The following is a 26,345-nucleotide window of genomic DNA, read 5'->3' on the forward strand; positions in this document are numbered from 1 at the left end:
GAAAGCTGTGTTGGGATACAAGGTGACAAATTGCAGCTAAAAAATTCTCAGAGTGGGCTGAGTGACTGTTTGCACATGGAACACAGGAACTGACTTGTTTGTAATTCTTGAATAGGTTATGTGTTACATATTCCAGTTATTGCCTTAAAACAACTTTTATGTGTTGTGGGGCTTTCTTTAAAATCTATATTTTTCTGGTTTAAAATGTCAGTTGTGGCGTTGTCCTGCCTTTTTTCCTTAAACACTGATAATTTTATTATTAAATATATGAGCATTTTATTTTCACTTTTTAGCTAGTTGCAGAACAAGGAGGATTTGATGTAGTTTGCAAGGAGAGAAAATGGACCAAAATAGCCACGAGGATGGGATTTGCTCCTGGCAAAGCCGTGGGCTCACACATCCGGGCGCACTACGAGCGAATCCTCTACCCCTACAACTTATTCCAGTCGGGAGCGAGCCTCTTGGTAAGCTACACTGAGTCCAGTTAATTTAGCAGCCAGGCTGTCAGGGCTCTCTTAATTACTGGAACATTTGTGAAGCTGCATTTCGTGCTTAGTGTCATGCAGGTGACCAGATGCATTGTGTGATGGAGGCAGTTCAGAAAGCCATGGGCAGACTTTTAATTAAAAGTGAAATTTTTAGCATTAGTCTTCAAGGTAAGCTCTTACTCCTGCTTTGAACACCACCTGTTTGTATTTTCTCTCTGCAGTTTACAGAAGCTTCCTGATAACAGACTTTCAGGCTTCCTGTAGTAGTTTCTGTAATGCCAAGTACTGCTAATCCATGGAACATCCCAGGTCTGTCTCTCTGCCAGAACAAATGCTGTGGGTCTGTGTCCCATACCCAGAGTGACCCAGGGACTGTGCAAACCATGGCAGTGTTGGGACAGGAACTCATCTCACGTTCACCAGGGGTGACAAGTTGAAGAATGCATCCTGGCTGTTGCAGTGGGGCCGACAGTGTGGCTTGTGACTTTTTCCAAGCTTAAATCTTCATCCTTCCTGGATCAATCATCAATCCTTGATTTGACCATTAAACCAAAACTCAGGGTTTGTTGAGAATGGAGACCATGTAATCTCTAATGAAGAATAGGCCTTCTCTTTTAGAGCAGTAGTCATTTATTTGGAAAACCAAAATAGGTTGCAGTTGCCAACATCCATTTTTATTTCTTTGCAATATTCTTTCCATGATGATCTTTCAAAGACAGGAGTGTTGACCTTTTTTAAGCAATAAAAGCCCTAATCCTGTTACAAGCTTGTGTCTGTGTGCAGAAATCAACACAGGCCTTTACACAAAGCTGCAGAAATGAGAGAGGGATTTGATACACGTTCAGAGAGGTTAAATTAGACTTTTTATTTGGGCAGTGATGATCAATTCTCAGTGAAAAACAACTAAATTCTGCAGATCCTTCAGAAAGAGGGGTCTTTTGCAAACAGTGGATAAGAAAAAAATAAAGTTGAATATAAAAATCTTTGAGCTAAGGAAACTGCTGGATCAAAAGTATTTTGGCTTCCCTCAAACACATTCTTGTTAAGCAATGGAAAGCAGCACCATTTTCTGAAGACATTTAATTGAAAACTTGGCATTTTTATTAGGTCTGAAAACCGTGATTTCTCTTTGGGTTTTTTTGAGCTCATGTATTTGTTACATCTGACGTTGCTGCCATATTTTTGAGGTGCAATTGCACGGGGAAAGACCTAATTAAAAGTTGTAGTGCAGTGAACGTGGTTCCACAGTACCCTGGAAACGGGGCTTCCCTGAGAGCGTCTGTCACGCAGTTAATACTCACATTCATGGTTTGCTCAGTATTTAAAACCCTTTCAGAAAAGAGAAACCTTCTTAGATGAGGACATGCTTCTTTTTAAATGTTACTTTTCAAGCTCTGTCTTGCAATGGGCACCTGACATTTGTTCAAACTGATGTGGAGACAGTTCTGGACAAGTGATGCATGTAAGGGTAACTTATTTTTTTTTTACTTTCTCCACACCCCCGCCCCAAGCTGTTAAAATATTCCCCTTCTGTATGTGGCAGACATAGATTTTGGAATGACCTGAGAGAATCCATGGGAATATGTTGGGCTTAGCTCACTTTTCACTCTAATTTGACTTTTTTTTTCTTCGTGACAACCTTGTCTTCCAAGTGAGTTCATTTTGCAAAACATTTTTTGTGGAAGAATCTCAGATGAGATTCTTTTTGACTTCCTTCCACGTGTTCTCAGTAAGTGATGCTTTCTTGTGTAGGTGTCCATTGTTGTGTGTCTGTTCAGTGTTTTGCTGGGAACCTAAGCACCTGAGTTGTGTTTTTGAAGAAGCTGGATGTGACAGCTGTCAGTTGGAGATGCTTCCTCCTCGTGATACTTCAACAGCCTTTTGAGAGAAGCCCTTCACACAGCTTGAGTGATCATCCAGACAAGATTAGTGCTTGCATTCACTGATTCCTTTGATTTACTTTTTTCCTTTGTTTGTTAGTACTTGAAATATCCATTGGGTTTTTTTTTCCTGCAAAAGTGAAGAATAATGGAATGGTGTAGTTTCCACTGATGACTGTGCCATAACTTAAATCTAATCCAGATCTGAGCATAGCATTAACTGTTAAATACAGGAGTTATTTTGACACATATCCCAGTTGGAGATATTTCTATCTACATACTGAAATAGTGAAACTCTCTGGAGCTGTTCAGAGGGGGATGGACGGGAATAACATGTTTTTATTAAAGCTCTTGTTCAGTCCAAGAGCAAAAATTCCTTAAATCAACCAGTTTCTAATACTCAAAGCAGCTCTCCACAGGGGGGGTGTTTATTTTCTTATCTTGAAACATTGGATTAGACAGGCCTTGGGTGTTTTGTCTCCAGAGCAGTTGCAGTGAACTTGTCGATACTGGTTCTGTACCTCACATTCCTACCTGTAGTAACCATCTGTGATACTGCAGAGTCATACTCTGTGCCCAGAGGGATAAATGTTCCCCTGCCTGAACTGAGGTGTCTGGAATCTTCTGTCAGTGCATCTTCTGTGATGCAAGGGGACAAGCTCTTGTGAAGGGCCAGCTGCTCTGGGCTCCAGGCACCCACAACCTGCCCACCTTTGAGTGTCAGCCAGGACTCGCTGCAAAGTTGAGTGCTTTTGTGTATTTAATGTTGAAATGAAGTCCCCCCTTTGCTTTCAGAGAATAAATCTAGAGCTTACGAAGTCTAGGACTAAAAGCAGTGTGAAAGAAAACAGCAGTCCTGGAGGTTTCTTTGGTCAGAGTTGTGGGCTGTCTGGGGGTGATGGTTAATCTCATCCTGCTGCCCATGACTGATACTGAAATTTTGTTAAATACATAATTCTTTCAGCATAGACTTGTCTTCTAAAATACCACTTTTCCCTCCTTTTCTATCCCCCCTTCTGGCTGTCATTTGTTCCTGAAAGTCTGATTTCTGTGCTGTCCACAGAGTATCATCATCCTCACACCACTGCAGTGGTTCTTCACTGTTCTCTCTTGCTGAGAAAATGCTTCTGACAGGAACAGGGGAAATGTGGATCCAGCAATTCCTGTGAATTACTTCCTGACAACATGGGATTTTTTCTTTCTGTAGGATTTGTTGTTTACTCATTAAAAACTGTTGCATTTTGTCTGCTGTTACTGAGTGTTGTGTGGCTTGACAAACGGGGAATTGTTATTAATTATTCAGTTTCTTGCCAAAAATGTGCACAGTTTTCAGCAATTAAATATGTTCATTCAGCAACTTGAAAGAACTAAAACTGGTTTTGCATCTTCTCCCTTCTGCTCTTAATTCATGGAGCAGTTGTCCTCTCCAAAACATGGAAGAAGGGAACTCCAGCGATGTCCATTGGACAAGGCTGTATTTCAGTTAGCACAAGGATATTTGATAGGCTGTAATTTACTTTTTGTTGGCATCACAGCAATGCAACCTGAGGACACTGCAGCAGTTCCAGAGTGCTGGTGATCCAGTCTGAAAAAGCCCCATCTGCTAGAAGAGTTGAGGTTGGGATCTCACATAGAGAAATGTTCAGTGCTCATAACACTTAAAGGATGACTTCAGCTTGCTTTAAGATCCTTTATTATGGTTATTGCAGTCACTAAATGGGCAGGAAAAAGTGAATTTGTAACTTGTTCAAATAGGTAATTCTACCATTGTCATACATGCTGTTTTATTAGCTCAGCACAGTAATTATCAGAGCCCTGTCTCTGTTCTTTCCCACGAGCCAGGAAATTGTTCTGCACGGAATTTGTGTTGGAGGCGGAGGCAGAAAAAAATGTAAGTAACCAAACTGTGTCTCTTTTAGTGCTTGCAGAAACCGGATCTCAGCAGTGACACGAAGGACAAGGAGTACAAGCCCCACGACATCCCCCAGAGACAGTCGGTGCCGCCGTCGGAGACCTGCCCGCCCGCGCGCCGAGCCAAGCGCCTGACGGCCGAGGTGAGGGCTCGGCTCTGGGGGCACAGCCTGGACGGTTATGAAAGCACAAATCCTAAAAAAATGGGCTAAGAACTGCCTGGTGCTCTAACAGTTGTGTTACTGAGGTGTGGAGTTCTGGGAGGCTCTGCTGTGGGAGCTGTTTGGGGGTGTGTACAGTAATGTTTTTAGCATGGTAGTAAATACTGTGAGGCTCTTGGATTAAAATAACAGGTGACAAGTTGTGGAAATGAAGCGGCTTTGATCTGTTGTTCTCAGCCAGTGAGCTACAGTTTTTCTTTAAATGTGCTGGGAGGTTTCTGTACATCTTTCATGAGCTGAAGCCAGCTGTTCGAGCAGGGAAGGTTTTGGTTGTAACATTAGCATTGTTGAATTTCATTTTTCACTCTTGAATTTTATCAATTTTTGGTAACTTACCCATGCAATGTAAGGGAAAAATGCATAACCTGAAGTCAAAGTCGTTTGATACAATCTTAAATGTGCTTAAGAAATAATATTTATTTGGATAAGCATAAAATGTATTGATTATATCTCAGTGTCTTCTGTGAAGACGTATTTAGGAGATCATGGTGTGTCTCCCTTATTGCTGGAAAACAGTAATACTGTGTCTCCAGCCTTTCCAGCCTGATGATCCTGTCTCCAGAGAGTTCCTATTTCTTTTGTTGGAGTGGATGAAGAGAAGGGAAGGATGTTCCCAGGAGAGGGTCTGATTAGTGGTGACATCATGAGTTAGGAAGGTCACGGTTCGCTTCAGATTCTTATTAACTCCCATTGTTCTAGTCTTGGTCTTTATTAGTACCAATAGTACAGCTTAGTTGTTGCAAATTCTGCCCATAATTACGCTTAGTTAATGAGTTACAATTAAGGATTTCCAAAGCTTTTCCACTCAAATACCTGGTTACAAGTGGATTTGTAATTCTGAGCAAACCTCGGTAGTTTGGGCTGAAGCTTTCCATTTGGAGTGTCTGCCTGTGGTTACAGGTTGCTTGTCCTCATGGATCCCTTAAGGATTAACAGCAAGACAAATACACACTAAAATTCCAACTGTTTCTCTGGCAGTGGTGTCAGATGGCACTAACAAAGAGGGCACATTTTTATGATTTTGGTGGAAACCAACTGCTCATCCTTAACTAAAAGGCAAGGCTGCCCTCTCAGCTCTTGCCCCAAGCACCATTGGTGTCATGCACCTAATTTTTGTGGAAAAAAATCCTTGATTGAGAATAGAATTGGAACACACAGTGCTAAGGCTCAATTGAGCAGCAGGAACTGACTGGCTTAGCAAGGAGCTGCAGTGTTTTCAGACAATAATTTCCCCAAGATTTGTTAATGTGAACATTTCCGTACCATTTCAGTGCAGTGAGCCACAGTGATTAAATCCATTTTATTCAACATTGAAGCTCCAAGCAGCTGGCATTTGAACTGACCTCATTGCAAAGGAGTAATGCTTGTTCTTGTGTCCCAACTTTTTGAGATATACAAGGATTTGTCAGTGTCTTAAACTGTAAATCTTAAATTCATTCTCATGTTTGCCAGTTTGACGATTCCTGCTTTTCAAAGGCTGACCATAAACCTCTGAAAGAAGTGAAGCACAGAGAAGTCCTGCAAATTATTCTGTCCTGTAGGATAAGTGTTAGCTTGCAGTTGTAAGACACACAGAGTTTTACCTGGCCCTTTCCTACCTGCTGAGTAAACAGCCAGGAGAAAACATTCATGAGAAAGGAAAAGGGCAGTGCCTATCACAGGCTGTGTTTGGAATGCAAAGGGTTTAGGTGCTTGATGTAGGAAACTTTGGTGTGAAAGACTACAATAATGCTGGGGAGGTGAAAGTGAGATGAGTTGATGTGATAAAAGGCTCAGGCCAAAACCAAGAGCTGCTCAGTGTTGGCTAAGGCACAGAATAAGACCCAGAGAAGCTGGAGATGCAGAAACTGGGGGTCTGTCTCTTCACTGCTGGAGGCTCAAGGCCCACTGGCTCTGAGGCAGAACTGCTGCATACAATGAACAGCTTCTTTTTTTGCATATCTTAAGCAGTGGGATTGATGCCTGGTCTGATGGAGACGTTTAGACAAAGAGAACGTGAAAAGTGATGGGGAAATAATGTCAAAACCAGCTCTGTAACAATCCAAATCAAACAACCAAAGCCTACAAAAACCCCCACAGTGAACAACAGCCCCCACCCCTTGGAGTACCTGGGGCTGTGTTCAGTCCTGCCTTAGACCTGCACCACAGACCCCATTTTTGGGGGTTCAGGGAGTGGCTGATAGTGACTGACTTGTTGCACGACCTCATTCCTTAAGGAGTTAAGCTTAAAAAATACAATGTTGGAGAAATCTCTCATAATGCTGAGGAATTTGAGAATTGTTCTTCCACAGTCTCAAAACTTCAGGGAAGAAATGTATAAATTAAATGGGAAAACATTATTCTGTGTTGAAAGCTCCCCAATGCACCAACTAAGGTCCTTGCTGGAGCATGTTCTGCTTCTCGAGAGCACTAGAGAATCTGTGAAAGCCCAGAGTTCCTTGTTCCTTTGCTTCTTATTGGGTCCCACCCAAAGCCTGGTATCATTATTGGCATGGACTTCGTGTAAGATTTGCTTTCAAATCTCCAGTGTTGTTCCCTGTATTATTTCTCTCTGAACTGGTCTAAGTAACTGAAGTGTTTCAGAACTTCAAGTGGCTGTTTAGATTTTTTGTTTTGTAAGTATTAAATGTTTCTGAGTTTGATCGAAAAGTCTGAGTCCCCCTGTCTGATTTTTTTTCCCTTTTTTAAAGGCAACCAATATTAAAACTGAGTCTGACCCTCCAGAAGCCAGAACTCACAATCTGAGACGCAGGATGGGATGTGCCCCTCCAAAGAGTGACAGTGGTGAGTGAAACACAACCTGAATGCAGCTTCTGTTACTTTGTACAAACATGTTTTAAGACCAGAGTTAAATTCAGCAGTTGGAACTATTCAAAGTATTTAAAAAAAAAAAAAAACACACCAACTTTCTGTTAATTTAATTTTAAAATTGGATTTTATGGTAAAAGCTCTTTTAAGGGTTGGAAGTACTTTTTGTTTTTCTTGTAGAAACTACTTCCAGTTGAGAAAAACCTACTTTTTCAAACTTGGGTGTCCCTTGCAGAGCAATTGGAAATGAAATTGGAACCGTATTTCTGTTTTGTATTTTAAATAACATCAGTCCACGAGCTTTAAGTAGAGGAAACTCTTTTAAGAATGTATGAGATTTCAGACACTTTTGGCAAAGAATTTGGATTTGAAATCAGGAAATTAAACTCATGAAGGCAAAAGTTGATACTATGTTTTGGCCTTAATGATAAAGTTCCCACAATATGATTAAATTGCTGCTATCAACAGTCCTGAGTCTGTCGTTATCTGTCCTTAAGAAATAATCATTTCAGACTGAGAAGCAAAATTTAATGCCATCGAACAGAAGAATAAGCTTGTTGACAAATAATTTGGCCAAATAAATATAGGGACCATTTACAACTATGCAATAATTTAAATTACCTGAGCAGTCCGTAAGTCTCCTTTGTTCATTCAAAATCCTTTTTTCAAGAATTTGTTTAGATTGGGGTGTTTTGTAACTTGATTTTTTTTTCTTCAAGGAGTCTGTAAACTTCCCCTCTCCCCAAGAGTAGAAGGAAAAAGCTCTTGACAGCATTTATTAACACCACATGGAAACAAAATCTTAGCTTATGAATCTGCTCATAATTTAATTTAAATTAATTGAAATGGGACTTAAACACTGTGGGCTCTGTAGTTAGTGCTGGCTCGTGGTGTTGTGCTTGGGTTTTCAGGTAACACCGACTTCTGGGGGCACTGCAGGTGTTCAAATCTTGCCTTACGTTCCCTGAAACAAGTGTGGGGGGATAACAAGTAATTCAGCAAATAACTTGGTGTGATGGAGTCTAAGTAATAAATAAAACAAACGATAACAACGAATGTTAAGCATTGAAACGTTTTGTAACATTCATTTTTTTTCCCGTTGCCCAGACAAGGAAATGCGCAGCCTGGTGAAACTCCCTGAGAAGAAAGAACTTTCTGGGGAGCCAGAGAAGGACAAATCCAAAGTCAGATCTAAAAAACCCACCAATGCTGTGAGTACCCCCTGGCTTCTTGCTGCTGTGTGTGGATTGCAGGTGTTTCTGGGTCTCTCTGGGGTGTGCAGCAAAACCTCCTGTCATCTCTGTCACACTGAGGACTCCTGTGTTCTTCCTAGAACCCTGTGGCTGAAGTTACCTGTGCCTGCTGGAATATCCATACTGCTAAAGGTTCTGGCTTTACAAAGCTGGAAATGACAGGATGGTTAAGTCTCACCATCTATAACTAAAGTAACTTGTTTTCTGTCTCCAAGGTACAGTCTCAAAATAAGCACTTTGAAAGCCTAGTCCAGTGGAAGCGGTTCTTGTGTGACCCGATCTCTCCCCGTTGCTCTTTAACTTCAGGGGAGCTCAGTGCAGGCTGTGGCACTTCCACACACCTGCCCTTAATTCCACAATTTCAGCACTAAACTGTAAGCTTTGTTATTGAAATGCACCTTAAAAAAAACCAACCCTGTTCCTGCTCCAACTCTCCACACACCACCAACCCCCCTCCTAGAAACCCCAACCTGAAAGCTCTGGTAGTTGTCTCCCCTCTGAAGAGCCGATGCCAAGATTCTTTCTGCCTGTGCCACTACTCGAGTCCCTCCTAAAACAAACATCTCCTCATTTAATCCACACTTGTAGCTGAGAATGAAGAGGGCAAATACCAGAAGCCTGACACCACCATGCCCCACATGAAAAAGGCTTGTGGGGAGGAGCAGATGAGGGTCTGCCTGCCCTCACAGCTCTGTTCTGTGTTTGGGAAGAGCTTTCCAGGCTGTTGCTGGTGAGAGTGGGATGTTGGACAGGCAGCAGACAGCCCTACCAAGGTTGGAGTGCTTGTGCCTGTTCCTTGGGGCTTGGGAGCTGCTCCATCACAATTAACAGCTGCTCCCCTGCCCAAAGCTCTCCTGGCAGGTTGGTGCTTTCTCTGGGGGAAAAAGAGGAGGAACCTCTTTCTCTCTTCTGAGGCCACGTGGTTTCAGAGGGGAACAAAACACCTGAGCACACCAACAGGAGAAGGGTTTGTGAGCCCCCAGCAGGTGTTGGGTTATACCTGCAGAGGCCACAGTGCTGCTGAAGTGAACTGTCCTGGCACTGAGTCAAGTCTTCTGGCATTTGGAAAAAAAAAACACATGGAAGGGCTTGCAGCTCTTGTGGTCCTTCCTTAGATTACAGAGAGGATTATTTAAACTTTTACATGAGTATCTAGTGTTTGCTTGTCTCATTTCCATTGCAGAGATAAAGTGGAACAATAAGCTTTGGGAAATGTGGCAGATGAGTTACCTTCAGTACTCACATTCCCACTCTGGAATTTCGTGTTACAGGTGGATTTGTACGTGTGTCTCCTGTGTGGCAGTGGGAACGATGAGGACCGGCTCCTGCTGTGTGATGGCTGTGATGACAGTTACCACACCTTCTGTTTAATTCCACCCCTCCATGATGTTCCCAAAGGGGACTGGAGGTGTCCCCAGTGTCTGGCTCAGGTAACCTGACAAACTGTTACAGTTAGGCTGAAGGTTACTTTGGGGATTATTTTTAAGATCGATCAGAGGAATTGAAAATACAATTTGTTGTTATTTAAGGTTGTGCAAACAAGGTGATAGAGGTACAGCTAAAATGGAGACTGGGCGTGCTTCAAATTGGAAAACTGTCACTTAATGCCAAAAATTGGCGTGCCTTGGAAGAACATCTAATTGGCATCCTTTCCTCTGCCTAAAATTGGAGTCTCACTGGGTGCTTCAGTGTAGTGCTCTATGGATCTTGTTCTGCATAGCTCTGCAACAGTAAGGAGAAATTAGGCATATTAATTAATTAATGTTTATGCAGCTTTATAAATAAATAAATATTGTGATTTGGTGAATCAAGCAGCGTTTCTTCTTCTGATCCCTGGGGCAGTGACCTCATTTCAGTGAGGTGTCCTGCCTTCTTACTCCTCACATGCTGTTGGAGTAGCCCATTTGTGTAAATTCTGAGCACAGTGTTGTGTTAATATGGAAACAATCACCTTTTCAATTGCAGGAGTGTAACAAGCCTCAAGAAGCCTTTGGGTTTGAACAGGCAGCACGAGACTACACCCTGCGCACGTTCGGAGAAATGGCTGATGCGTTCAAGTCAGACTATTTCAACATGCCAGTACATGTATGTTCCTGCCTTACCCTGCTGCTGTCATGTAGAGTTCATTTAGCATGCTTAGTTAAAATAGATATCTTTGGAGAGGGAGGGAAGAATCCTGATTTTGAAGGGGATGAAATTCCGAGTCAGACGTTCTCATTTACGCCAGCGAATCCTGATTCTTGCTGATGTCATGGTTTTTTTGTTCCACCAGCTGCTTGTGCTTTTGTTTGTTTCTTCCCACTTTTGAAGAAGTGTCTGTAGGGAGGAGATCTCTGACTGTCACCCATTCCTGAGAGAAGAGAGTAGCAGCATTTCCTGGAACCACGTTTCTGCTGCAGTTTTTTTCTCTTGTTGAAACAGTTCTGAAATGGGGAAAGGCTCCAAGCTAATGGAGGTTCCTTCCTGAGACAGCTTTGATGCACATACTTCTTCTCTACTGATTCCTCAGTACATACTCCTTTTTCTTCTTCTCATACCTAGATGGTCCCCACTGAGCTGGTTGAAAAAGAATTCTGGAGACTTGTCAGTACCATTGAAGAGGATGTGACTGTGGAATATGGAGCTGACATTGCTTCAAAGGAGTTTGGCAGTGGCTTCCCAGTTAGGGGTGGGAAGTTTAAAGTTAGACCAGAAGAAGAGGTAGGTCTTGGAGTTCACTGGGAATGTTTTTATTGCAGTTTTTTGTTAAATAAGGCTCCTTGGTTCAAAGCACAGTAATGGAACTGGTTTGTGAAGTGTTTGTTTTGTGTATCTGGCAGAGTATTAGAAAAGGAGAGTTATATCAGGGTTTTGAATAAATAAAACTTGCTGTGATCAGACATCCAATGCCACAGGTTAATAGTAGTTAATAAATAACTACCAAACCAAATAAAACCAAATAAAAAAGGTCTCATTTTAACAAAGCAGGTCAGGTCAGGGTTGTGAAAGGGGCAAAGAAAATGAAGGATTTAGTCTTTCATTCGTTGACCTGTTTCTTATATTCCTCAGTTGGAAAAGGTCCTTTTCTTCTGTTGCTCTTCAGCAGTTTTATTTTCTTGGGCTTTTCACTTCCTGTTTTATAAACCTGCAACTGTTCTGTTCAATTTTCAGGAATACCTTGATAGTGGCTGGAATTTAAACAACATGCCTGTGATGGAGCAGTCTGTGCTTGCTCACATCACTGCAGACATCTGTGGGATGAAATTGCCCTGGCTGTATGTAGGAATGTGCTTTTCCTCTTTTTGTTGGCATATAGAAGACCATTGGAGCTATTCCATTAACTATCTGCATTGGTGAGTTTGAGGAATAAACCCAGCCTGGGAAACAATCTCCCTTTCCTTTCCCCTTCTGCTTCTTAATTAGTGGACTAAAACCAGATTCCTAGAGCTCAGCCAGAGTAACCATTGCTGTCCTGTCACAGCGGGGTTAAATTTGACAGTGTAATTCCTACATTGATTTGCTTTTGGACAAGAGGTCATATTTTGGAAAGAGACATCCATTCCCAGTTTTAAAAATCCATGAGAGATGCAGCAGATACTCCATCAAGTGTTTTATTATGCTCAATGTAAACTAAAAACCATGCCAGTTTTTTTTTTTTAAAAGTCATCTTAACTTCAGCTAACGACTCAGACCCGGCATGTTTTGTCTGTTAGATGGATCATGCTGTCATAAATCCTCTCATCAAGCCAACACTTGTCAGGTGTAATCAGGACAGATCTTTGCCATCTCTTTGATATTCTAAATAGATTGAACTTCTTGAACTTCTCACCTTACAACAAATTTCCTAGAGTCTGGATTATTCTTGCCACTCTTCCTGAAACCTCTTTCCCTCAAGCTCTTTCCCTTTTCCTGTTCACATGAACAGTAAAACCACATCCCAGCTGCTGTTCAGAGGGTCCTTTTTTGGTTGGTTATTCAGTTGCTGCTCCTTGAAATAGCTGCTGCTGTAGGGCAACCAAAGAGCCAGTGACTTAATTCACTTGCCTTCATGGTACTTACTGTTACTAAAACAAATGTTTGAGTGAGGGTAAGTAAAGGAGTGACAGGATTACATGGTAAAAAGGATCTTCCTTGTCATGTGTTGCTGCTTTTTTCCTCCCCTTTGTCTGGGTCTTCAGTCGGGCTGACAGCTGTGGGCAGGAGAGGAGTTTGTTTGCAGTACAACCTTCATTTCTTCGAGGAGAGCTTCACTCACTGTTGTTAGAATGGCTTTATGCCCTCCATAATGTGCCCCAAATTGCATTAGTGTTTGCAGCAAGGCCAGAAAGGTGCTTCAGTGTGTACACATGCATGTGCACACACATGTTCATTCAGATACACGTGAGATTTTCCTGACTTGCTTTCAATTAATTTATCCTCCAGCAGGAAAGTCCTTGACATCTTTTCATTTGAGGATATTCTTCTTTATTTCCCTTCAGTGTAGAGGTTTAAGTCTGGGGTTTTAGCCTATTGGAGAGGAATGTGCAGTTGAGGTTAAAGCTGTTCTTGGCCAGAGCAGTTGGTCTGAACAACCTGCTGCTGCAGAGACAATGCTGCAAACTCTGAAGACTCCAGAAGTCAGGACTGGTTCCTGGCAAATCCTAGGGATGATGTGTCCATCCTCAGTGTTCCCACATGCCGTGGAGGAGCTCCCACATTCCCATGTCCTGATGAAGCACTGGGAGCAGCTAATCCCAAGTGACCCAGGCTGCAGCAGCAGAACTTTCCCAGGGCTGAAGGCAGTAGCCCTCTTGCAGGACTCTGAGTCCTGTGTTAGTTCTAGAAATGGTAAAAGGAGAAAAAAAACAAATCTCTTCTTCAGAGAGGCTTGGAAACTAATAAATAAGATGTCAGTCCTGGTCAGAGGAAGAATTATCATAGTTGCTGCTGGTATTTCTACAGGCAGGATGTGGGGCAGTCAGAAGGAACTGTCACCTCCATCCACCTGCAGTGTGCTGGTCCCTAGGGCTGGCACCTCAACACCTCCAGTAGAATAGTGTCTCTCTCTCTTACCTGTTCTCCTGAAGTCCAGAGACCGCCAGTTCCAGTATCCTGTCCAAGTTTAGCACAGTTCATATCTGCTGTCACTCATTCCTCGGTGCTGACACATATCGAGGAGCAGAACTGGGTCTTGACTAACCCAGTGTTGGGTCTGGACACAGGATGGTTTTTAGTTGCATCTGTCGCTGGTCTTCATGAATCTCTAGAGTTGTTCTGGGACAATGCTCAGGTCCAAGGCTGCAGAGTTATTCCAGGATGGTGACCAGGTCCAAGGCTGCCTAGTGATTTAACACTGCATAACAACTGTGATACCAGTGTAAGTGCCCCCTCCACAGCCCATCCTGCTGGCTTTCCTCTTCCCCCAGCACAGGGGCTGTGTGAATACAGGGGTAGGGATAGGCTTCTGGATTCACACTTCACTCTTTCCTTTTGGAATCCTCCCAATTGCATCATGATTACTGGAAAAAAAGAACACTGTTGGGTCAGCTTTGCTCTGCCGGCTCCTCAGGAGTCTGGGATAAGGTGATTTGTCTGTTTTCCTTTCTAAAGACCTTTTCTAACCTCGTTCTTTATAAGGCCCTGAAGGCATTTTCATCTCAGTGCTGCAGGAGCCAGTGCTAGTGTAAGCCTGAAACAGTATCTGCTGGAACACATCTGCATCACCTTAATTCTCTCAGCTGGCTTGCTTTGGGTTAAGCTGGTGCTGAAAGTTCTTTTTTTTCCTCCTCTGGATATGGATTTGTTTTTCCCCTTGAAGTCTTTTGCATAATTCGGAAGTTTGATTTCTACTTCCTGTGTGTTGCTTTTATGGCAGTTAAGCACAAGACAGAAAGAACTGGCTTTGGTTGATTAACCCAAGAGGGAGTTTGTGTTCATGGGAAAAGACAAGCAGCTTATGTTTTGAAGTTGTGCTGAAATCAGCAGAACTTCAGTGAGAACTTCTTCAGACTATTTCCCCTGCCCCAGAATATTTGAAGCACCTGCTCAGAAGTGTAGGCAGTTAAAAGCAGATCTGGAGGAGAGGGACCTGTGTAAAATGTGAAGATTCAAGAAGGTACAGAACCTTTGCATTCCTTCCTGGTGATATGCCCTTCTTTTGACATGGTGTATTTTAAAGCAGAAGACTGAAAATGTAACTTAAAGATTGCTTATATTTAACTTTTTTTAATAATCTTGCAGGGGGGAGCCTAAAACGTGGTATGGAGCCCCAGGGTACGCAGCTGAGCAGCTGGAGGATGTAATGAAGAAACTTGCTCCAGAGCTATTTGAGTCCCAGCCAGATCTCTTGCACCAACTTGTCACCATAATGAACCCGAACACTTTGATGGCCCACGGGGTGCCTGTATGTGTCGGACTCCTGTGCTACTCCCCAACCCAACCCTCTTTGATTGGAACTCTACTTAAAGCTGATAATTGAAGCCACTTTTATTACAGAGATGGTGTGGTGGTTTCCATGTGTGCTGCATCTTCCTTATCCAGTGTAATGTGCCAGTGTGAACAGATGGGCAGTGGAATCATTGCCTTTGGAAATGACTGGCAGACTCTTCTCTGGAGATCCATCTTGGATATTTCTGTTTCTGTGTCTCAGCTGGAAGGTTTAGGCTCAACCTTTGGAACAATGGCAGGAGCTCTTGTATGTCTGTTCAATCAGACACCATTTTTTTTTTTTTTTGCATAGAGTTTCTGTCAGGGGCCCAAACCCCATTCTTCCTTTATTTGTCATCCACATCCTCTTATTTTTCCTGGATAAGTCCTTAGGTATTTAAAAAACATTTTTTTCATCAGTTTCCATCTTATTCCATACTAGATTATTCATGGGAATTATGTCCCTTTACAATTTAATTGGCTTTTGATGAGCTGACCTTGGGACTTAAAAGGAAAATCTGGAAAAAGCAGCAAAATTTTTGGTGTCTCCTATGCTTCGGTAGCCTCCAAAATGGAAAGATGCAGGAAGACCTAACTGCTTGCATGCTGACTTGTATAGCCCCAACAGTGTTAGGTTTACAGCAGTATGAACTTTAAGGTTCCCAATTCCTCTTCCCCTTCAGCTGCACGTTGGAGAGAGCTGGATCTGTGCTAACCCCAACCCTGAGCACCTGCCCAGAGGCAGTGGGGTGCACCAGGCCCAGGAAGCCGACTTAGAACTGTTCAGAGTGGGGGTGTGGCTGAATGGAACCCTTTGCTTTCCGGGGTTTTACATGGTCTGTTACCAAATGCCAGTTGTGATTCTTGAGCTTACGGGTTAAAACGCTTCAAAGTCCTCACAGAAGTTACTGGGAGTTGGAAATCCATGTTCTCCTTGCAGCTCTGTTTAGGTGTGAGCTAACACTGGTCTGTCTGTCCTCCCAGGTGTACAGGACCAACCAGTGTGCTGGGGAGTTTGTGATCACCTTTCCCAGAGCTTATCACAGCGGCTTCAACCAGGGCTTCAACTTTGCTGAAGCTGTGAACTTCTGCACCGTCGACTGGGTATGTTCCAAACCAGTTTTTTCCCTAAGTGAGCAGTTCCAAACCTGTTCTTAGCTGCTGCACAGCTCTGATTTACTGCTGGTGCACAAATCTAGGCCACTGATCAGAAGAAGCCTGTTACTGGCAGCGTGATGTTTGCTGAAGGGGTTTCTGTCGTGCGCTGAACTGTGGGTTTCCTCTGGTTCCAAAGATTTGGTTTGGAATTGTACATCAGGGCTGATGGAGCTTTTGCAGCAGGAGGGAAGCACAGTCCCATGCATGCCTGGAGGACGAGATACACCAGTGCTGCTGGAGTCTGCTCCTTTTTGTGTTCCCAAATTCCTTCTCAAATCAAAAGCTGAAATGAAATTTCCCAGTTTATTGCACTGGGAATTTTCTAAGAGGTACTTTCTGCAGCTGGAAACCAAAATCAACCTGGATATGTTTTCTGCTTTTAGCTTCTGTGATAAAATCAAGTGATACATGTAACACACATTAAAAACAGTCCTCTTGGGCAAAAAAATAGGAATTGCATCTCATGTGAGCGCATCCTCTTGGATAGCAGAGGTGCTGTAGGTTTTTAGGGAAAAACATTCCAGTGAGAAGGGAGCAGAAAGTTCTCAAGTTCAAACAGAAAGTTTGCAGACCAGTACTTCATTCACAGTAAGCTTCACTCAGCTCACTGAAACAGCAGAGATGGGCACACATTGCAGTTATTAGGTCACAGTTAGTGAATAAGTTCTTTGTCTTTAAAATATACACAAATGGAGGAGAGTTGCTCCAAAGTTACAAGTAACTTTTCCTTCCCAGCAGATGACTCAGACACACAGTGTTGTCTGATCTCAGAAAGATCCTTTGAAGTTTCCGATATTTCAAGTTGCTCTTCTCCTGATTTTTTTTTTTCTCCCCCCCAAAAGGGTCCTGGCTATTTGTAAGTGTAGCCCAACTGAGAAGTTTGTTAGATTTAAAAAACATCACTTAGAAAAGGAAGATGACTTAATATTGCAAGAAAGCTTTCTGCACTACAGCTGTGCTCATGTGGCAGTTGGTTTGGTTTGGTTTTTCCTCTTGTCTTTCCCTGAGTTTCATTCTGGACTTGCACATAACCTCATTGTTCCCTGAACATCACTATCTGCCTGACCTCAAAATAAAGCTGGGAGTGACCTGCCCAGCTCATGGTGAATTCTGTGCTCTGCCTACAGCCAGTTAGGGACTTCAGTAGTGCATAGAGTCAGCAGTTTCTCCTGCTGCAGCACAGTTTATGTCCCCATAAACAAGCCATGTCAGGGAGAAGAAGGCCCAGCGTGCCCTGCACCTGCCTGAGATGGGACATTCCTCGAGTGGTGGGAGCAGGGCAGATGCCTGTACTTGTCCTTCTGATGCTTCCCTGACCTCTGTGTATTTTTATCTTGGGTCTTCCTGAGCCTGCTGTGGTTTGGTGATTTAGTTGCCCCTAATTACAGCCTCTCCAGAGAGGACATCCCCCCAGCTACACAGTTCATACCCACAGAGGCCTCTGGCAAGAGCCATGAGCATTCCTGGTGTGCACAACTTAGAACCATAGAATCAGCTGGGTTGGAAGGGACCTCCGAGATCATCAAGTCCAACCTTTGATCCAACCCCGCTGTGGTTCCCAGCCCATGGCACTGATGCCACATCCAGTCTCTTTTTAAAAATCTCCAGGGACGGAGAATCCACCACTTCCCTGGGCAGCCCCTTCCAAGGGCTGAGCACCCTCTCTGGAAAGAAATTCTTCCTAATATCCAACCTAAACCTCCCCTGGCACAACTTGAGACCGAACCCTCTTGTCTTGCTGATGGTTACCTGGGAAAAGAGACCAACCCCCCCCGGCTCCCCCCTCCTGTCAGGGAGTTGTAGAGAGTGAGGAGGTCTCCCCTGAGCCTCCTCTTCTCCAGGCTGAGCCCCCCCAGCTCCCTCAGCCTCTCCTCATAGGACTTGTGCTTGAGTCCCTTCACCAGCCTAGTTGCTCTTCTCTGGACCTGCTCCAGCCCCTCCATGTCCTTCCTGAGCTGAGGGCCCAGAACTGGACACAGCACTCCAGGGGTGGCCCCACCAGTGCTGAGTCCAGGGGCAGAATCACTTCCCTGGCCCTGTTGGCCACCCTGTTCCTGAGCCAGGCCAGGACCCATTGGCCTTCTTGGCCACCTGGGCACACTCTGGCTCCTGTTCAGCTTCCTGTCCATCCCCACTCCCAGCTCCCTTCCTGCCTGGCTGCTCTCCAGCCCCTCTGTCCCAGCCTGTGGCGCTGCAGGGGGTTGTTGTGGCCAAAGTGCTGTCTTGATTTCTCTCATTTTACGCTGTGAAGTATGAACATTGCTGCAAGAAAGATTTGTCTTGGCCTTTCCCTGGGGTAGTTTTTGATCAGTCGTGTGAAGAGTCAGCGCCATTAATGTCACTGTCCAACTGAACCCCCCCAATGCCTCGTCTGTCCCACAGCTGCCCCTGGGCCGCCAGTGCGTGGAGCATTACCGGCTGCTGAACCGCTACTGTGTGTTCTCCCACGACGAGATGATCTGTAAAATGGCTTCCAAAGCAGATGTTCTGGACGTTGTGGTGGCATCTACGGTCCAGAAAGACATGGCTATTATGATTGAAGAGGAGAAGAGGTTGCGTGAGAAGGTTGATAAACTGGTGAGTTGTTGGAAATAATAGTTTGGGTTGGAAGGAACCTAAAAGCTCATCTCATTCCACCCTCCTGCCATGGACAAGGACAGCTTCCGCTAGACCAGGTTGCTCCAAGTCCTGTCCAGCCTGGCCTTGAACACTTCCAGGGATGGGATTTATTATAATGAATGAAGGAACAGTTGAAACAGTGATGTGAGGACATGCTGGTACTTTTAGTGGGGAGTCAGTGGCTTAGAGGTACATAGTTCCTTCCTGTGTCATGAATTTCAGAGGACCACCTGGGTAAAGAATCATTTATTGTGCACCTTGTTTTAGCACCTGCCCTTTAATATTGTTCAAATGTTGCTTTTAAAGTAATATTTCTCCTTTCAGTAATGTAGTCAGAAAAGCTGTTTTTTCATTACCAAAATTTCTATCTACCTAGGTTTAATATCTTATTTCTAAAAACTTCATTATTCCTTTGATAAATTTACCTTCTGATGTTTTAGCTTGGAATAGTCACTTCTTTGTTAGGCTTTGAAGTGATGTAACACTGTCTTGCAGGGAGTGACCGACTCAGAGAGGGTGACATTTGAGCTGTTCCCTGATGACGAGCGACAGTGTTTGAAGTGTAAAACCACCTGCTTCATGTCAGCAGTTTATTGTCCCTGTAAACCTGGATTGTTGGTGTGCTTGTACCATGTTGAGGACCTCTGCTCCTGTCCCACCTACAAATACAAAGTGGGGTAAGCTTGAGATAGCAAATAATACCATGATCTGAAGTTATTATTGTCTGTGTAGGGACTGTGGTTTGGTAATCTGCTGCTTGCTTTGCTGTCAGTAGGGCTGGTTTCTGTTTCTGTTTCAGTCCTTTGCAAATCCAGTGCCCCCATAACAACAGGCCTGTTTTGTGCTTGCACACAAAGCCTCTTTCTCTTCAGCATTCAGCTCTTCTTGCTCTATAATGGCAAAAATTGCTGGCTAAGTTAGTTTGTATTTTTATTTCTAGCAACAAGGTCATTGTCCCTTATATCCAGTCCTTGCCAGGACATATTGTTTTGCTTTTCAGAGCTTTCCTTCCTGTTGTCAGCTTTCCTTTGCTATTTGGTAGATCTTTGTCCTACGTGAATGGAGCTTTCTTTAAGACAGTTTCACAGTTCCTTAATTGTCCTGCTGAAATCGCTTTTTGAAGTAATTGCAACTTTGAAATTGTCTCAGGAAGAGCCGTGGTGTGGCTGTAGGTCTCAATTTGAATTCTGTGCTGCCTGCAGGTACCGCTACACCCTGGAGGAGCTGTACCCGATGATGAACGCGCTGAAGATGCGCGCGGAGTCGTACAACCAGTGGGCTTCCAACGTCAACGAGGCTCTGGAGGCAAAAATCAACAACAAAAAAAGTGAGCGTCTTAACCTGTTGTCTGCAGCACATAAAAAGGGCTAATTTTTCAGTTTTTTAGTAGCAACGTTTTTCTTATGTGACAGCCAAAAGAAGTCATATGTCATTTCATGTTTTAAAGTGAGTATTTCAGCTGTTACAGTCCCAGAAATGATGCTAAGCTGTCTCTGGGTGACGAGACTGTAAATCACTTTGACACAAAATAAAACTGGAGTAGAAATAGAAACGCACTTAATGTGTTGGGTTTCTAAGCCTTACCCTGGAAATCCATGGCAGAGGGAGACTTCTTAGCTTAATGTCTTTCCCAACAGGTCTCGTCAGTTTTAAGGCTTTGATAGAAGAATCAGAAATGAAAAAGTTTCCAGACAACGACCTGCTGCGACACCTCCGGCTGGTGACGCAGGACGCGGACAAATGTGCCTCAGTGGCCCAGCAGCTGCTGAACGGCAAGAGACAAACCAGGTAAGTGTCACTGTGTGTCTGCAGCAAAATCGAGGCACCAGAGATGGATGTCAGTGGCCAGTGATGGACTCCAGTGCTCTGCAAGACTTAAAAATTGGAGGAATCTCTCGATGTCCTCAAGAGAGCCGTCTTTGACAGGGAGATTCACCTTTACTCTGTGTAATAACTTAAACATTCTGAGCTTTCAAATCTCCTCTTGCTCCATGTGTGACAGTTGGGCAGTAAATTTGTTCCAGTGTTCCCTGAAAGGAAAAAATGGTGTGGTACAAAGTCACAGCCAACAAGATACAGTCCACTTGTCTTTGTGCCACGGGGGCTGTAAATCTGTCCATAGTGCAGGTGCCATTGTATTCATTACTCTGTGTCTTGTGGAAAAATGAAGTGCCTTAACTCCCTGAGCTGCTGCTAGTGGGAATGTTGTATGAAAACTCTGAAAAATACCTGCTCTTTATATTGAATCTTTTAGACAGGTTATTTGCTCAAGAGATTTGAAGGTAGGGCAGTGTTTGAGTAACACGTCCTTTGTGAACTGTCTACCTGGTCCTGCTGGCACTTCCATGTCTGAAATAAGTTGAAAAGAGCCAGAAGAACAGAAGGCCAAGGCCAGATCTCCTCATTACATGAGTCTGGTTGTGCCTGTATTGATATAAGAGCCTTTCTCTCAGGATCTACAAGTTACCATCTTCTACTGCACATTCTCCACTCACACACAGAATCCCAGACTGGTTTGGAGTTAGAAAGGACCCTAAAGATCATCTTGCTCCACCCCCTGCCATGGGCAGGGACACCTTCCACTAGCCCAGATTGCTCCAAGCCCTGTCCAACCTGGCCTTGGACACTTCCAAGGATGGGGAAGCCACAGCTTCTCTGGGCAACCTGTGCCAGGGCCTCCCCACCCTCACAGGGAAGAATTTCTTCCCAATATCCCATCTAACTGTGCTCTCCTTCAGCTTAAGGCCATTGGTCATGGCACCCACACTCACCATGGGCACATCGAGCCTCAGGGGACTGTTGTGTTTATGTTGTGTTTATGTATGTGGAGGACAGTATTGCTCATGTCCAACAGTCTTAAGTATGGAGTACTCCAGGAAAAATTGAGTCTCATTTCTTCCATCTGGACAACTTTCACCCATTTCTGCTGATTTGAACAACATGGTGTTTGTTGGAGCACTTGTTTTTTGTGCTGGTGGAACTGCACGTGTGTGGTTCCTGCATGTTATTTGCCTCAGCAGGAGCTGTGTAGCTTGTCACTCCTGTGTTCTTGCAGTCCTTCAAAGACTGGCTTGGAAGGACTTCTGGAGTAGAATATTCTGCTCTCACATTTAGACATGATTCTTGTCTTCCTTCCTGGTGATCTCTGTGTAAGCCTTTGTAGCAGGGACTTGATAAAAATTCACCTTTGCTGTCTTGCACACTCAAGAGGATGAAACCCCTCTTCATATGTTGCTTTTATGTGTCATAGCAACATAAAAGTATTGCAACTGGGAATGAGAAATTCAGCACTCCCACAGGCTTCAGCCACGCAGGGAACTTCCAACCTGGACATTTGTGGCACCATCATCAAAGACTTGTTCACTCCTGATCTTCTCCTTCATTTGGTGTTGAGCCATCTCTTCTCCTTCTGGCATCCCCCGTCTGGGTTCTCCCATCCCTGGTGTTTGCTCAGGTCTCTCGATGCTGAACTGGGAGCAGCAGCCAGGCCCTTCCCAGCTGCTCTGTGCCAGATGGGTCCTTCCTGCTCTGAATGTGTCCCTGACTTTGCTTGGCCTGGGAAGAGCTGGGAGCAATTTTTATCTTCATCTCCTTGACTAGGTCTGTTCTCTTGTCACCATGAGAGGCTCTCAGCCTTCCTCACAACTGGGCCTGCCAGCCCCTGGGGCATCATCCTGTGCTGCTCTACACAGTGACAAGGCAGCACTTGGACTGAGATTCTCATTTGCTCTAGTAGAGGCTTTAGCCCTTCTCTCACCATTTCTACTTGGATCTTTTTTTGGCATGTTTCTGGGAGAAGTCCAGTTTCAGGTCTTCATAATTTTTAGGAGTTTTAAAAAACCACGGTACTTGATTATCTTTTTTCTTAAAAGATTGAAGAGGGGAGTGCTCATAACCTGTGAAGGCAGATATAAAGAAGAGAATTATCTGTTTAATTTCTTATTAAGTGTTACATCAAATACAGATTGATCTGCCTGAAGCTGCAGGATGCTGGGCAGCCTTCATCGTGCTGAGTGCCAGGTGTTGGTTGGGAAGGATTGTGGATTCTGCTTAAAATTTGGTTCGTGCTTTTGGCAAACTTTCCATTATGGACTGAGCATTTTTGTCTGATCCCAAATTTGGAAGAGTTGTGCAGGAGACTTGGCTCCTCTGGGAAGGTTGTCCCTGTTAGTCATGGCAGTCAGTGACATGGGAGGATCTCCTCCAGTATAACCAACACAGCGGTTCCTGGGGAGAAGACCAGGAGAGATGATGATATTGTCTTAGACTAAATCCTGTCACTCTTACCAGTTTGTCTGCATTACCTGAAGAGATGCAAATGGGCTGTACATCCCTATTTCTTCTGCTTCTCTCAGTGCTGGGGGATTAAACCTCCCCCAATACTGGTTGGAAGAAGTTCTGTGAACATCTAAATCGGGCCAGAGCACAGCGTGTTCCTCATTCTCCTGGCACTGAAAGGGCACAGTGTTTCTGACCTGCTGCCATAAAGGGATGTTCTCCCTGTCCATCCCCTTCCCTCTCTAGGCCTCGTGAAACTTGTTCTGCTCCTTAGTCTCCAAGAGTTTAGAGACCTTATGCTTGGAGAACTTTGTGATTAAATAACCCTGGATGGACGTGGGATGGCTTCTGTCTGGCTTTTTCTTAGGCTCATGTATTTTCTGGTTATCAAAAATGTCTTGTGAGAGTCAGTTTTGCCATTTAGATATGTATATGTAAATAAATATTTATGTATTTAAAAACCTGTGCCTTTCCCTAGAAGATACAGTAGAGCTTCCACAGAAAACAGTAGAACAAAGCACACTGTAAGGAAACCTGTGTTGTACCTGAGGCTTTGCATTCATTTTATTGTTCAACTGACCGTGGGGTTTTGAACTCCCAATGGGATCCTGTGTATCCTTTAGAAATACCTATTTTTAACCCAGAGTGGTAAATTAAAATTAATTTTATAGTGTTCACATTCCAGTCGTGCTGGCATATCCTGCTGGGCTGTTGTTCTCTTTTGTGTAAATGACACACTGTGGATTCAGTTGGAGCCAGCATTGTAAGGGATCTCTTTCCTTTTCTGTTCAGGGTTCTCAGACCTCGTTAACAGTGGCTTGAGTTTAGAGAGGTTTTTAATATTGGCCAGTTTGTTAACACTTCTAAGCCACTCATTTGATACAAAGCTTTTAGATAAAAATAAAAGTGCTGATTTCAGCGTAGAGAGGATTTTTAGAAGTGCCTACACGACCTGTCAATATAAAACCCATTCAGAATTGGGATTTGTTCTCTTTTGGTGTGGGCACGGGCAGAGCTGACTACAATAGCTATTGCAACATAACTGAATAGTTTATCCACAGTTGCTTTGTGTTCTGGAAAAAAGCCTAATTTTATTCCATAATAACCAGTGCCCTTCCCAGGCTGAGTAGTTGTTCCAGAATCCCATTTAATATGAGTGTTTCAACAATAGCTCGTTCTGCTGTGGCAGACTGAGGTTTCTCATGTATGTGAGCCCTGGGCTGCTTGGGTGCTTGTGAATATTCTGTTATTCCTCAGTAAGGCCTGACTGACAAGAAATCATGAGCGGATGTTAGGGAATCCAAAAAATCTAGGATGTTTGGGGTTGGAAGGAAGTTTAAAGCTCATCTTGTTCCACCCCCTGCTCTGGGCAGGGACACCTTCTGTAGACCAGGTTGCTCCAAGCCCCGTCCAAACCTGGCCTCGAAGTTCAGATATTTTATTTCTATTTTTTTTCAGTGGTAACCAGGAAAGCTGAACCGTGTCATTGCAGGTACCGCTCCGGAGGAGGGAAGTGTCAGAACCAGCTGACAGTGAACGAGCTGCGGCTGTTCGTGAGGCAGCTCTATGCCCTGCCCTGTGTCCTCAGCCAGACCCCGCTGCTCAAGGTAACTTGGAAATCCTACAGGAGAGAACGGGAGCGTTTGCAGGGGTGGATTTGCACTGCATCCATCTCCTGTCTCACTGTTTGCTCCAAGAACTAGTCCCTGTGCACTGGCAGGCCGGAGTGACTTGTGCACAGGGGATTCAGGAAGGGAGCTCTGACCTGCTGGAGTTCACGGGCAGCAGATTTTTATACTACACAGGCAAATCAAAGTGTTAGTGTTGTATAAAGGAGTGCAGGAGAAGCAGCAGGATGACTTGGGAAGCTACAGGTTAAAAGTTTGAGGTCAGTTAACTGGTCTGCTCTTGAGAGAAACCAGGTTAATGTGAGAACATTCAAACTCTGCAGTACTCTGAGGGAGCTCTCTCTTATCACCTTCATTCTTTGTTAGTCTGGAATCAGCTTTCTTATAATCTTGTAATTAGATCCCTCCTCATGTTCTCTACCCACATTCCAGGAAACCCCACAGATAACTCCAGCCAAACCCAGCCCGGGCTGCCCAAATCTTTGCTCTAGTAGAGAATGTGCTGCTGTCAGGGAGTCAGGTCACTGTGTCCCCCACACAGCTGGTGCTGTTTCTGTGCTCCCCAGATGATCAACCCTCAGACGAGCTGAAAGTAATTCAAAATTTCACTTCAGAATTTGCCAAAATGTTGCATATCACACCGAGGGGCAATTAAAAAAAAAGGAAAATAAAGTCTGGGCAGCTGCAATTCCTGTCTTAAAGGAGAGAGCTTTGCATATTTGTGACACCTGGAACCAGGAGATGCTGTGTCCAGCTCCAGAACTGTCCCTTAAGTGTCCATACAGCATTGAGAGACCAGACAGTGTTGTAACTGAATGGGAGTAGACCAGTTCAACTCGGCTTTGGCCGCTGCCTCAGAAGCTTTATCAGCCCTGCAGTGTGTGGATCAGGTTTGATACAATCCTATTTACAGTTTTTTGTTTATAGCACTGGAGCTGTGAAGTTCTCTTGCTGGTTGAAAAGCAGAAGTTTGGAAATTCCAGACATGCAAACAGTTCCTCTCCATCTGGCATTCTTGAACAGGGAAATAGCAAACACATATGGTCAGGGTGTTCCTTTATATCATCCTCAACAAGCCTCCATTATATGGAGTCATGTAAATCACGCTGTTAATGTAAATGACCAGCAGTAACTGGAGATGGGTTCCCAATTTAATCTGTCTCTTATAAAGGCTTTCTTCCATGCTGGGGGAGGCTGCCCACCCTGGGAAACAGTCTTGCTGGCAAGATGCCAAGGTGTCAGCTGTGAGGGAAGAACTTCCTGCAGGAACATCATTTCAGGCAGTACTGGGAGCACTGGGCAGGATGCTCCATGCAGAATAATCCCAGCCTCGGCAGTGGGATTGCTCTGGGTGACTGTGCCTTAACCTGGGAAAAGTGCAAACAGCCCCAGAGGTACCTTTTAGGGTGATTAGCTGCAGAGTGTACGGAGAGAGAAGGAGTAGCAATGCATGAGAGAGTAAAATGCCTGTGGCTCGTTGGCACTGTGAGGTGCAGCTCAAAAACCTTAACAGAGCAGCAGAAATGAATCCCAGAGCATCCCAGTGTTCTTCAAAGCCTTCATAATCCTCACTTTTCTGTTCCTCAGCTGCCATTCCGAACCATTCCAGAACAAAGCCAGACAGCAGCACTTGTGGCACACTCAATTTCCCTTTAGATTGTTCTTCCCAACCCTCTTTCTGACACCTGTCTCAGCTCACAGGAGTTGGGGGTGGAAT

The 26,345-nt window shown here is 44.1% G+C and overlaps 1 protein-coding gene across 1 annotated transcript in view; it reads left to right on the top strand.

Moving 5' to 3' along the window:
- KDM5B (lysine demethylase 5B) overlaps positions 1 to 26,345 on the top strand; it is a 54,800-nt gene that overhangs the window by 14,583 nt on the left and 13,872 nt on the right. Inside the window, exons 4-18 of the mRNA XM_027728837.2 lie at positions 294 to 464; positions 4,288 to 4,422; positions 7,191 to 7,284; positions 8,416 to 8,519; positions 9,833 to 9,991; positions 10,527 to 10,646; positions 11,103 to 11,261; positions 11,712 to 11,893; positions 14,760 to 14,922; positions 15,930 to 16,049; positions 18,486 to 18,680; positions 19,218 to 19,399; positions 19,925 to 20,049; positions 20,360 to 20,510; positions 24,493 to 24,607. Of these exons, the coding sequence (XP_027584638.1) occupies positions 294 to 464; positions 4,288 to 4,422; positions 7,191 to 7,284; positions 8,416 to 8,519; positions 9,833 to 9,991; positions 10,527 to 10,646; positions 11,103 to 11,261; positions 11,712 to 11,893; positions 14,760 to 14,922; positions 15,930 to 16,049; positions 18,486 to 18,680; positions 19,218 to 19,399; positions 19,925 to 20,049; positions 20,360 to 20,510; positions 24,493 to 24,607 (2,175 nt within the window). The remainder of the gene's footprint in view (positions 1 to 293; positions 465 to 4,287; positions 4,423 to 7,190; positions 7,285 to 8,415; positions 8,520 to 9,832; positions 9,992 to 10,526; positions 10,647 to 11,102; positions 11,262 to 11,711; positions 11,894 to 14,759; positions 14,923 to 15,929; positions 16,050 to 18,485; positions 18,681 to 19,217; positions 19,400 to 19,924; positions 20,050 to 20,359; positions 20,511 to 24,492; positions 24,608 to 26,345) is intronic.

Source organism: Pipra filicauda, unplaced genomic scaffold (genome assembly GCF_003945595.2).
Source record: "Pipra filicauda isolate LSUMZ 115617 unplaced genomic scaffold, ASM394559v2 scaffold172_size1731463_pilon, whole genome shotgun sequence".
Classification (NCBI taxonomy): Eukaryota; Metazoa; Chordata; class Aves; order Passeriformes; family Pipridae; genus Pipra; species Pipra filicauda.